We start from the raw sequence: 14,165 nt of genomic DNA on the forward strand, positions 1-14,165 counted from the left end.
TATTATTTGTCAATTGTTGCAAACTGCTCAGAGCGTCAACTATCATCTTCTTCCAGACGCAGCGCTACTCTATGATGGCACGGAGGGGAGAGTGACCAATGGGGCGCGAGATAGTGTGGCGTCGCTTCCCATTGACATCAGCAACAGGAGCAGCTACAGTATCCCAGCCACAGTGTAGAGATGCCCCACAATGGGCGGAACTTCAATTCAATTTTTTAAATTTTTTACTTTCAAAGAAAAGGAAGTTCTAAGAAAGGACTCTGAGGGCAAACATGGAAAGGAACACAAGAGGCCGTAATCCTGTTGATGTCCAGTGTTGTGGGATTTGAACACTTTCTTCACTGACGACTTTCCTCAGTGAAAAGGAGGGGCGTGTTATAAACAATTTAAACTAGGACCCGCTGCTCCCTCTCCCCTCCTCCTGCACTCTAGAAGGCCTATTTTTATGATTTTTCAACGTAACATTACTGTCTCTGTCCTTTGTTTCTTTCAATCACCATGTTTGTGTGATTTCATGTCCTTTTATTGTTGCAACTGCTCCATTTGTCTGATGTGCATGTTTAAATGGCCTTGGTGACTTGATTTGTATATACATTTTATCACCATAACAGGAAATGTGTGTATATATTTTTGGTTCATCCCAGAGACACATGTAGAATAAAGACGTTGGTTTTATTTAGAAATGTGTCCGTACCATTCATTTTGCTCCAGCTGTTGTATCTGAAGCAACTATTTATACTGCAAAAAAATGTGGTCCAAGAACATTATTATTATTATTATTATTATTATTATTATGCCTGTATTAAATTTCCATTACACTATGTGCTGGATGGTGCAACCATCCTAAGCACAGATCCAAGACAAGAATACCAACATAACATGAAGTTGATTCATTTCCTAAAAAAGGAACATACCACAGAGACTTCCTTGAAAAGTCGAAACAATAGAGTCTGCAACAAACTTCCTATGTTGTCACAGAGCAAATACAATTGGTGCTGTTGGGAAGGGCGGGGCTTATTTGGTTTCAGGCCAGGCAAGTTTTGAATGCATGCAGCAGGTGGAGGAAATTAATCACATAAGCCTCACTTGAGCTGTTTGTAAGATTATGTTACCAACTGGGAAGTTGTTTTAGCCAGAACTTATTGTGCAGCCGCTGCCATATTAACGGCCTATTGTGCCCAAGGCAGTAGGAGTATTCTCTACGTACCAGACTAAGACTTGGAATCTGCTCCTTTGTTACTGGTTTTATTTTGAGAGCAAGAAAGCCTCCACTGATGGCCAGGTTGTGGAGATGTGCTACAAAAAGTGTCTCTTATCTCTCCGTTATTGCTTTCAGAACAAAACATAATCCTGATATCTGACTTTTGGTCACGTAAAAAAGTAGTTAGACATGTTGGGAAATAGTGCTTATCCACATGCTTGCTGAGAGTTAGGCGAGAAGACAGAAGAAGACGCTTAACTTAGCTTAGCATAAAGACTGGAAGGGGTAAACTGTTGGCCTGGCTCTGTCTAAAGAAAATCTAAAGTGTAAAAATGACAAGTGACCTCGCTGTAAAGCCGCACACTTTATGTTTTCACGCCCATAAATGAATTAGCTGGGTTCAGAGAATGGCATTTGTTTTTACATTTGGACAGAGCTGGTTTATCTGTTTCCAGTCTTTATGCTAAGCTAACTGCTTGCTGGCAGCAGCTTCATATTTAGCACATAGACTAAGAGTGGAGTCCCATACAATTCTCAGCAAGAAAGCAGAGTGTGTTTCCTATTAAAATTCTTAAGGAATGACTCAAACACGCGTCACCTACTACCTACGGTGATATTCATCATACATGTGGCTCTATAATGTATAATTATACATATATATATATATATTAAGGTATATGTAATATGCATAATTCTTACAATATAATTAAAGTCTGCGTTTTGCAGCCCACCATATGACCTGATGTTTGTCTCTCTGTGTGTCACAGTAAGGGTGAACCGAGCAGCAGTCAGCGTGTGGAGCGAGCGACCACCTGAAGCAGGTGAGCTGGGCTTGTAATATGTACCATTATATTAATGCTTTTCCTGAAAATGTCTCCATTGACGCATGTTTATTTAACACGGGTGGACCTATTGAGCATTGAGCACCGAGAGCTTTAACTTCTCTTCCTTAAAGCAACATGTCAAACAATTGATATTGATGTGATATAGGTAAATGTTCAAATGTCTAAGTATAGAAGAGTCATAAAGTCAGCAAACTGATTCAGTAATGTCAGCAATATATCTATTTGAAGTTTGCTAACATTAGCTAACATTAGCTAACATTAGCCAACATTAGCCACTGGTTATACTTCCATTTGTAAGATTCAGAATGTGTCATTTGTTTTTTCAAAAGTTTCATATTCTTGCTAATAAGTTCCTGAACCAGTTCTGGGAGGTAAACTCTATCCACCTCTGAAAAAGTAGATAAAGAAAGAAGATACATGAAAACAGTATTTTCACAAAACAACACCAACTTAAGGTCCACTTATTAGCTTTTTTCAGAGCCTTCAAATTTCAGTAGGTGTTATAATTTTATCCATAGCTCTTTTAGGACATCTCTCCCATGTCCATGATAAGCATAATGGATCCTGCTTGACCTAAAGTAAAACTAACACAACTCAAGGTCTGTAGCACATACAGTCAGTCATATGGTTGAAAGCTCGGGAAAAGACTAGTAAGTGTAGTAAGTAATCTGGAAGATTTTGATTTAAATATATGTCTGTTAAGTGCATTTTATTTCTATGGTTAAGTCACTATCTATCGCTGAATGAGGTAACACAATGGTGATTGAGCTCATAGTCCACTGATGAAAGCCCTTTGCATTTGCAATATTACTAACTGGGTGTCTGTGGCGACATTAACGGGGAAAAATCACAAGTGGCACACAGTTAGTGATGCGTTTTCAGTCACCCAGCACAGCTGGTATGTAAGAGAGAGTAGGCGGAACTAATGCAACAGACTCGCTCTTCAACCCACTTGTGTGTGAAGCGGCGTACTGTTTTTTTTATCGCGTCTGCTATCGTTGCGAGAAAACAGCCCAGATGCCAACTGCCAACTGACTGACACAGGCGATACTGTTTGGATCAGAGGGGAGAGACATCCAAAAACACTCCTGCAATTACTGCTTATCACCGTGTTTCCAAAGAGAACGAAACCAAAGAGTTTCAAGATTGTAACTTTAAGAAAATAGTTTAGCCTATATCGTTTCATTTCTGAGATTGTCCAAGAGGCCAGATGTCCGTCACCTTCCTCTTTCTTTGTGTTGTTATTCTAAACTCTGGTGGATTTGTGAGGACTATGGTAGATCTCTGCAGGGTAAATCAGGGCTCTCAAGTTTTGAACAGAGTTCAGAGTGAGATTTTGGCGGCAGGGGTTTGGGTGGGGACGGAGTCTGATCTGATAAATGACACATAAATTCGTACACAAATAAATTTTTTTTATTTAATTCAGTATTTCTTTGTGTGGGTGTGTGTAATAATTAATACTATGCATTGTCTGGATAAAATATAATGAAATAGCGTAGGCCAAAGTTTTTCACAGTGGGGGCCGGGAGGTTGTGCAGTAAAAATAAAAGGAAAGAAAAAACTAAAAATATCTCAAATTATTATTGGTACTGTTATAAAAGTAAGAATGGGTAGGCCTATTATAAAATGGGTATCTATATAAAAATATAAAACTGTCAGAATAGCCCTGCAGCTGACTCAACATGTAGCTATAATAATAATAATAATAATAATAATAATAATAATAATAATAATAACAACAATAATAATAGGCACAAAAGCTACCCAGTGTTTCCTCTATGTCAGAGATATTCAACAGGGGGTCCGTGACCCCTAGGGGGTCCTCAGAGTGCAGGGGGCCCACCATATTATGTCTAAAATGTTTATGAAAGTTTCTTTTTTCAAAAATTCAAATATGTCTGAAAATATACAATAATATGAATACAACGTATTATTAGGAAAGATAATTTGGACTATTTGTGAAAAGAAAACCATTTCATTTACACATTGAAGATAAGCTTAATATAGGTAGCCATACAGTTAGGCTTAATAATTCACTGTGCCTTCCACATATATGTGTAACATTAAAACATGATGTATAAATAATATATATCTATTCATTTTCATCCATCCGGCCCAGTTTAACATGCAACTCAATTTTATACAATATATGTACAGTAGTAAGGGGTCCCTACTCCGTCTCTCTTTCAGCTAAGGGGTCCTTGGCCTAAAAAACGTTGAAGCCCCCTGCTCTATGTTGATTTCTGCCGCCAAAGTATCAGGGCAGACGCACAACAGGGTGTCCGCTATGTAGCTACATGTAGTATATAAAGTCATAATTACACGACTCTACAGAGCCGTGTGCTCTACTGAACTCAAGCCAACTGTCCTCCGCTCTCTCTCAACTCAACTGGAACAGTGACAGGACGTCATCACTCGCCAAGTCATGGCAACCAGATAAACAACAGGGCGAGTACACTTGTCACTCAATCTCAGGCAAAGTTACAAACAGCTACGAAAGCCACAACTTGAAATCCACACTCACTCCAGGCACTAGCAGCGCCAGGATTTAGATTGTAGGTGGGCCTCCAGAAAACTGGATGGGCCAATTAAAATAAGCCAAAAAGAAATGTATTCAGGTTCCCCCTGCTTACAGACAGCCAGACACTATTAACGTTAAGACACTACTTGCCTTGCTGGTGTGAGAGGGTGGCTACGGGAGGATTTGATGGGGAGAGGGCGGCCGAGCAGGATGGTAACTCGTCACTTGTAACCAGTGGTGTAGTCTAGTTTTTTGTAGTGAGTATACTGTAATTTTTTTCCCCTCCCAGCATTAGACTCGCGTGTCCCAAAGTGACGACCTCAGGGTTTTTTGCAACGTTACCGCGTAAAGCATCAGCCTCTTCTGGCTCATTTTCTGTAGTTTCTGTAACGTTAACGTCTGCGGCAGTGTCATCCGAAGCGGCAGTATAGCTTCAGCGGCAGGCTTACCAAATCACTGAGAGAGTGTAGTTTAAATTTGCTTTCGTTTCATATATCTACTTTAGTGATTCACATTTGTTAATTTCAAATTTGCGCAGAGAATGACTTCCAAGCAACTGTGTTGTGGTTCCTAGGCGACTCGCAACACAGACAGGGTGAATTTATGAATATAAGTGTGAAAGTTCTTTCACAAAACAATCATCGTTACGTAAACGGTATCCTTGCGTTTTTGTAAGGCGGGTATACTGAAATCCTTGACCATTCCTAGTGGGTATACTCTATATACCTGAGTATCACGTAGACCACACCACTGCTTGTAACCGCGTTACTTAAAATGTCCTACTCCTGGCTCCTGCTCCTCGGAGCGTTTCTTGCTGAATTGAAATGAAAACAAGCTGCTTTGCTTCGCTTTGCGTTTCATATTAGCTAGCTAATAGCTACAGTCTGTGTCTGTCTCATTCATTGAGGTTGCTTGAAAAGCTTGCATGCAAACGTCATTCATTGCATTGGATCACTTGACGATGCAGCCTGTGGGCGGGGCTTAAGAGTCCAATAGGGGGGTAGAAGCCGCTGATTGGCTGAGAAGCTTTCACTCAAAGCTTTCCTCGGGCTGCTTATTGGATGAACTTCTAGAATGAAAATCACTCACTACTCACTATAGGCCTGGGTCAAAATGGGTGGGCCCGGACCTAAAAGGCCCAATGGTTGCGCCGCGGGTGGTGGCAGGGCGTTCTAAACTCTATGGGGGACTCACTTGATTCCTCTACCTGTTCCACTGTTAAAGATAGCGGCGCAACTTGGTGGGCGTTATCCTGGTAATTTCTCTGCGTGAGAAATACAAGGTGTGGCGTGTGAGCGTGGGAATGGGTTGAAATGCGTGTGTCTCACGCCCAATGCGTGAGACTTGAGAGCCCTGAAATCCAGACAGCTAGCTAGACTATCTGTCCAATCGGAGTTTTCTGTTGCACGGCTAAAACTACTTTTGAACGTACACATGTTCCACCAAATCAAGTTCCTTCCAGAGGCTATTTAGCAGCGGCTCCGTTGCTCCCACACTTAGCGATGCCCAAGACAATTGTGATTGGGTTTAAAGAAATACCAATGAACCAGAGAACGTTTTTCTCCCAGCCCGGAATGCTGTGTAGACTAGCCAGACCCTCCTCCGCAGCGCTGTGGAGGAAGGTCTGGCAATGCAAGACTAAGTAAACAGTAAAATAATATGAAGTGCAGAGGGTTCAGCATGTTTTACAGAGAATCTTGTTTATGTGTTTGGGTGCAGCCAATGACGAGGAGAGCAGCGTGGTGTCCAACGAGCCTGATGTGGAGTACACTGAGGTGGTGCATCCCCGGCCGCTAGATCCTGCCAGAGGTGAAGAAAAAAAATGATGTTGTTTTGAGTCCATCTCTCAGCCAATCTTTTATTTTTTTGGCTTGTTTTGTTTCTTATTCTCCAAACTCTATTATTTTGATAACTTTTTGTCCCTCTATTTATAACCATATTGCACATTCTCTCCCCTCCATTCCAAACCTCCCCGTAAAAAAAAGAATTGTCTCTACTTTGTCCACATTCCTTTCCACACTTCCTGGGAGGGGCATAATTACCCATAATTAATACATCTCATAGTTGGTGTAACTGCAGGGATAACTGCTGGGATTTCCACAACCATTGCAGACCCCATAAACAGGAAGGGCTGAGCTAATTGCCAGGCTGGTTTCTGATACTGGCCCCCTCTTCGTTATGGTCCTGTGCTCAAGGTCCCAACAGGCTGAAGATGGCAGAGACAGAATGGGACACCACCCGCCTTCTTTTAGATTTCTGCTAATGATTAAATCAGACAGACAGTATCTGCTAAACGTTGTCTTTTGATGTTCATGCAGGCTAATGTGTTGCTTTTTTACATTAACAGTCCCACTGAGAAAAGGCACAGACACAGTGTACAGTGAGCTCCAAAACTCTCCACATGGTGAGTTTAACATCTTTAAAGCTGCACTGATGACTATTTTTATATTTCCGATGGATTAAATGACTGCTTGTTATTGCGAAAGGGGGTCACTCGTAGTGACAAACTAAAATAATCACGCAAATCCAGCACAGTATCACTCCCAGCGCATCAAAAATCGACACTTGGTCATGTGTCTTTTGCATTAGTTACTGACGCAAAAAGTCTCCTTTAGCGTCTCAGTCAGACGCAGGGGGCTTTCAACTAATTCCAATGCAACCCCATCCGCGGCGATAGTTGACGCTCTGGGTACCCCATTTGGCGTCATTTATTTTAACGCGTTTGGTCGGGACCAGGGGCGTAGCACAAAATTCTGGGCCCTGTAGAAAGATATTTTCAATGGGCCCCTCCCCGCATCTACAGCTATTCATTCTAGCATCTTTTTCAGTCCCCTTTTTCCACCCAGTCCGCGTACCCCTGGTCGGGACCCTTGATGCAGGGATGAACTGGAACAAAAATTCGGACCGGGGTTTGGGATGGAGCTGCCTTTTATGAGAGCACGTGAAGAGGGCACGTAGAACTTTTTTTGGAAGTAATTTTATTAGTAATAATAATTACTACATAATGTAACACAGATGTAAAACACTATAAAGGAATACAGCCTTTGTAAGAGAATCTGAGGATGCTAAAGACCTTCAACTCAGGATGTTTTGCACACCTGCCTCCAAGTTGGGAGGGTCCCATACAGACCCTAAAAGGGCCTTTAGCGTCATATCTGACGCTGACAGCCACTGACCATGCATCGCTTTTTGACGAGTTGGGAGGGAGAACAGGTTGCCAACTCTTTTCCCTTCAACTCTGCAGAGCGTTCTTTCAGCTCATTGTTTTGGTTTTCATAATGTTACAGTTTTGGTTCACGCTAACTGCTCACCGTTTCTAGCCACAACCAGAGGTGGAAAGAGTATACAAACATATTCTACACAAGTAAAAGTACTATTACTTTGATGAACTTTTACTTAAGTACGAGTAATATCTTATTTATACTTTTTTACTGAAATAACATGATACTTTGCCAGAGCAATGTTAGACAGCTTTTTTATTTAATTTTGTTATTCAGTAACAGATGTGATTTTAAAAGTAGCAAAGTACAATATTTCAAACAGAACATACTTAAGTCAAAGTAAAATTACAGATTTTTAAAAAAATACTTTAAACAGTAAAAGAACACAAAAAAAACTACTTAATTACAGTAACGTGAGTAAATGTAATTCGTTACTTTCCAACTCTGGCCACAACAGACAGCTATTATTAAACCCACTGACTGTACACTACCTGCCCACAAGTTAGCAACTAGCTAGTGGAGATAGTGGAGCATCTGGCAGCTAAAGAGCTAGGTATTTGGATGGACAGTTTACCCAGGCCAGCTATAGAACCGTGACCATATCCTGTTACTGCTGGCAGGAACTTCCTGTTACTAAAACAGCAGCCAGACACTGGATGTGTCTATCAAGCAGTCCATCGGAGTCCTAATGGTTCCTGTTCAACAGTGACAAAAGAATCCCAAATTCCTGAAAGAAGCATCTGTAAGAATATGAGGGAATATTCAAGAAGCATCTGTAAGAATATAAGGGAATATTCTAAGTATTGATTCAGATGGCAGGGCCTCTACAGTGGAGGGAACAAGTGAGTCAGCAATCTCAGCCACGTCATCATAACTGCCAAATGACTAATGAATAACTCTGAGGTGAGCCAGTGAGTTAGCAGGATACGCGTTTAAACTGTGACGCTTTTTTTCCCTTTAGGTGCTGCTGACCATCATGACTATGTGAGTAGTACACAATCACACTCGTGTTCTTCTCGCTTCTTATTTTCATTATTATACTTCTGTGCCTTTTTTTGCTCACGTGTAACTTAAAAACGGTTTACACTACCTATATTGTTCACATACTGTATATATATTCATAATACATGTGCATAATTGTATGCAGTTTTCTGGATTCACAAGTTTCCCAAACATATTTGATTTGATATCCCTAATAAACAGGATTTTCTTTGAAAAAAAAAAGATAGATTAAAGATAAGATTTGCATCTCCTATTACAGTTTAATGCTATCATAACAATTCATGTGTCAAATCTGCCTAATATGTTGTAGATGCTATGACTTTTCCAGATTGACAACTTTTTAAATAATTCAGTTTCAGAAGCTATCCCATTTACATATTTTAGTTCTTAAGTTTAGTTTTTAAGTTTAATTTTATTTCTGTGTCATGCCAAACATTTAGCCCATCCCACATGGGATTACAAGACACCACAAACTTATTTAGCAAACGTCTTTCGGTCCCATATACCTACAAATTATTTGGAGAAATACATGAATACAAGTATACAGTATATATACAGATATACACACATATATACAGTACATAAATATTGTGTCAGTTTGTCTTTATCCGTTTTATGTTTTCTTTATATGGTCATGGGGTGCCAGCCAGGTCTCTCTCCTGACATCTAAGATAGATAGTTTTATGTCAGTAGTAATTTGTTAGGATATACTGTAGATCAAACCACACAAGCGTGCACATATAAAAATGTACACCCTATACACATTAAAACGTAAAGATAAACCCAACAAAACACAAACACGCAATTCAAGATTCAAATCAAATGTTTCTATATTTAACACAAAATTAAGCAAAGCACTCAAAAGTCCCACAGAAAAAACAGCTGATGCAAACTGGTGATATCTTCCAAGTTGTCACAATATACACACATACAGTATACATACACATATAGATACACACAGCACATAGCACACACATGCACGCACGCACGCACGCACGCACACATACACACACACACACACACACACATACACATACACATACACACACATAGTATGTATACTATGTGTGTTTATACGACAGTTTTTGCTGTTGTCAGGTGTGTTTATGTTCCATCCTATTTTCCTTTATTTTACATTGATCCCTGTGTTTATGCTCATTTTATGTACTTTTTGCTGCATTTCTTGTATAAAAAGATACCATACAGATAAAGTTATTATTGTTAATATTATCTATTGTATTGAAATCTTGGCCATTATATATAGTGCAAACTCCTTTAAATAAAAAAAAAGCTCAGTACAACACACTGATGAACTTACATAAGCTTTTCATGATAGCATACAGTTTGTGAGTTATTATGTATTTTTTTTTTAATTTTACCTTTATTTAACCAGGTATATTCCAACTGAGATTCAGAATCTCTGTTACAAGGGAGTCCTGGCTCAGACAGCAGCACTTAAAAGAACAGACAACAGACAGCAAATTACATCAAATATTACATTAGCAGTGTTCAGTAAGAGGACATGCACATTGAGTGATCAAATAGCTTTTAATCCTGTTTTTTTTAAATCTTCCATGCTAATAAAATAATCTAGTTAAAGGTGACTCTGTAACTCACACCAAGATGAGAGTGCTAAAACTTTAAAAGCACTTTCACCAAACACAGTACAGGCGAGGAATCATGTACATAATTGGCGCAATGCGTCCGAAGGTTGAAACTACCCATAGTTTTAGGCGTTAGTAGAAAACCATAAATAAAGAGGCAGTTTGTGTAATATGGCTTTATAAAGAATTGTTCCATTCTACATAAGGAAACCAACAAACCAACTTTCTCATACAAACTGCAATGATGTTTGCGGAAATCAAAATCAGAGACAAATCCTATCGCAACATGGTACACTGAACATTTTCAGATTGAGATATTACAAGTTATATAATACATACAAGTCTTTGAAGGCCCCTTTCAGTCCCAATGTATTTGTAACTCAGGATCTGTATACAGTACACACTCTATTCAATTATATGCAAGTGTGCACTAGTGGCTATTTTAATATATATGTATATATATATATATATATATATATATATATGTATTTATATATATATATATATGTATATATATATATATATATATATGTATATATATATATATATATATATATATATATATATATATATATATATATATATATATATATATATGCTGTAACGCTTTGAATGCTAATGCTAAAGTGTTTTAAAGCATCTACGCATCTTCCATTACATCTATAACTCAGGTAATACATTTGAACCAAAGTCAATGAGTGATCATTATAAACTCATGAAAAAATCAACCAATCATGTATTGTAACAGGAAAATGCTTCAATAGTTCCACCTTTTGATTCGTCCTGTATGGCCTACAAGTCCAGCTGAAATGATTAGAGTATTAAACACTTAGCTAATTGACAGAACTGTTTGGATCATTTCCAGTTTCTAAAATGTGAGGTTTTTTCTGCATTACTACATTTACTTTTAATACTTTAAGTACATTTTCCTGATGATACTGACATACTTTTACTGGGTATTTAGCTTATTCACCATAACCCCCAGAGTAAGACAAGGCCATACATACCCTTCTCATCTCCGTGCGTGCTGTAACGCTGTCTGACGGCGCCAGCAGCATCAGCCCATCACAGAACATGCAGGTAATGGTTCCAGTAATCCTACTGCTCCAAATAAGTGACAAAATAACACCAACATGTTCCTATTTACACGTTGTGATTTGTAGAGTCACAGTGTGTTCAAAAAACAACGTAACATGAGACACAGCTGTCTTCTAACTGTAAAAAAAACCGGGAACTATATTCTCAGGCGGAAGAATATAGTACTTGGGCGGAGTGAAATGCTCGCAGCAAGCCTGTCTGGGAATATAGTTCCCGGTTTGTTTACGGTTAGAAGATGGCTGTGTCTCATGTTACGTTGTTTTTTGTACACGCTGTGACTCTACAAATCACAACATGTAAATAGGAACATGTTGGCGTTATTTTGTCACTTTTGTCACAATTAGGAGCAGTAGGCTAGTTGGAACCAGTTACCTGCAGGATCTGTGCTAGGCTAAGCTAATGCTGGAACCGTCAGGCAGCGTTACAGCACGCACAGAGATGAGAAGGGTATGTATCGACTTGTCTTACTCTGGGGGTTACGGTGAATAAGCTAAATTCCCAATAAGTCGGCGTGTTCCTTTAAGTAACATTTTCAATGCAGGGCTTTTACTTGTAACATATTTTTACAGTGTTGTATTACTACTTTTACTTAAGTAAATGATGAGAACACTTCTTCCAGCACTGCATGTATGTTACTTGTCTCTGTGCTGGCCGCCTCCTGGTCACAGGGATCCTTTGCAGGCAGATAATCCAGAGCAAAAGGGAAACGGCCGTCAAAGTTTCCAGACAAGAACAAAGGCACTTGGGCTGGTGCTTCCTTCCCTATCACCCGATCAGATCAGTGCTGTGGCCCAGTCAAATTAACTCCAAGCCCATCTCAGCCAGCCTACTGTCCCCCCCACCAGCATGCCTTAACCACCACTGACTGCACTGTTTTATCCCTACATGGTGTTAGGGGCAGTAAAGATAGGAATGTGAAATAATAAGCCAAGGATGTGACATCATGATCTGAAAACGGTTGACCCTGTCATCAGTGGATTCTGCGGTTTGCCCTGATGGTAGTCTTATAATGGTTTTTCTGCTCCTCCGGAAACTGATATTCAGTGGACAATTTCAAGTTTGTGTTATGGAGAAAAAATCCTCCAGGAGTGTGTTATTGGGTTTCACTTCAGTAAAAATGAGGATTAGCACTTAGGTAGTTAGAGATATGGATGCAAACACAGTTTACAATCCCATTTGAACTCAAGCAGGAGTGGTTGTTTTTTGCACGTATTACCAGAAGCTACAAAAGTTATTCATGACCTTAATGCCTGCAATAGTTTTAAATATCACAGAGGACTGAGACAGCCTTAACTGCTCTGTGTTGTGTGCCAGGGTCTAAGGATCAGGATGATAAATGAATCAGCCGTGACTGGGTTTAATGGCTCTGCTTTGTGTGTCCGCAGGGTTCAGTCGAGTATGCTGAGCTCAACAGTGAACATCCTGAGTCCAATCACTACTGTCCAGAAGTCAACGGCCACCAGGAGCTGCCAGTGCCGGTGGATTAGTGACAGTCGCCTTCTTTTGTTTCCATTCCCACTACAAAGTACATTCTCAGTTTCCAATCTGTGAAATAATTGACTGCTAAAATAGCTATTAACCCTTGTGTTGTGTTCCCGTCGACCTGCATCTTTTTGTTTTTCTGGGTCAAACTTTAAAACTACAATTGATCGACACTTTTTCTCACTTTTCCCAAGTTTGTTTTGTCACTTTTTCCCGATGTTTTTGTCTTGTTTTTTTGACGTTTTTGTTCTTTTTTTCCCAATTTTTTTTAATGTTCTTGTATCATTTTTCTTCAAAATGCTATACAATTGACAAAAACACCCAAATGCAATGAAAGTAGTGAACTGATCATTTATTTTATGGAACCATCCACATTATTTGTAAAAAGAAAAAAAAAGATTGACAATGTGGTTGAAAGAAACCCAAATTTTTTTTTTGGTTTTCTATCAATAAAGGCATGTCACATATTCTTACTGTTTGTTGGTGTGTTTTTCCTGTGTGTGACAGCGGGCCATGATAGTTCAGCTGCAAAGAAATTTGATTAGCAGAAAGTAACTCGGCTATCACCGTCATCAGTAACATCATCAAAAGTGCTTATTTCTTAACTTCAGTTCAAATTACTTTATTTGCCATTTGCATTGGCGCAGTACAAACAATGGAATACCTGCATGGCTGTCTTCGTCATGTTAAACAGGAAAATGCAAGCAGAAGAGGGTGGTGGGTATAAAATGAAATTAAGGTTAAATAAAAATACAAAAACAGATTATTATTACACAAACACTATGCCACTTTGCAAACATATATTGTGTAAATTATTTTTATAAGCTATTGTATGTGTACTGTCCAAGGTTGTTTTTGCACTGTATGTTGAGGCCACGTCTAAGATGATTTTCTGTCATCACAGACGATACATTTTCTGAATCTGAATACTATTATGTACTTTGTATATTGATTCAGAATAATGTATTACCAAAGGGCAATTCATTTCTACAGTCTATCCCATCCTTGTAAATAAAATAACCCTGCCAGCCCAACTTGCCAATCACAAGTGCACATCAATGGGTTGTGTTAAGTATAGCTGAAGGAATTAAATCATTTTGAATTGATTAGTTTTTTTTGTGCATGCACATAATAGCGCCGGCCTGACAGCATAACTAAGAACAATGAAAAAATGTATTGTGCCTTTGGTGT

At 39.2% G+C, this 14,165-nt stretch overlaps 1 protein-coding gene across 6 annotated transcripts in view; it reads left to right on the top strand.

Moving 5' to 3' along the window:
* Positions 1 to 13,136, top strand: part of pecam1b (platelet and endothelial cell adhesion molecule 1b) — a 35,199-nt gene extending 22,063 nt beyond the window's left edge. For 2 of the 6 annotated variants that reach the window (XM_028566427.1, XM_028566429.1), the window contains one exon: positions 57 to 677. In XM_028566427.1, the coding sequence (XP_028422228.1) occupies positions 57 to 178 (122 nt within the window). In that variant the 3' untranslated portion in view covers positions 179 to 677. Of the gene's footprint in view, positions 1 to 56; positions 678 to 1,968; positions 2,023 to 6,286; positions 6,377 to 6,914; positions 6,972 to 8,749; positions 8,773 to 12,877 lie in introns of those variants that run through there. The other 4 variants (XM_028566418.1, XM_028566426.1, XM_028566445.1 and 1 more) reach the window with 4 other exon arrangements.
* Positions 13,137 to 14,165: the final 1,029 nt, after the last annotated feature.

Source organism: Perca flavescens, chromosome 2 (genome assembly GCF_004354835.1).
Source record: "Perca flavescens isolate YP-PL-M2 chromosome 2, PFLA_1.0, whole genome shotgun sequence".
NCBI classification, from domain to species: domain Eukaryota; kingdom Metazoa; phylum Chordata; class Actinopteri; order Perciformes; family Percidae; genus Perca; species Perca flavescens.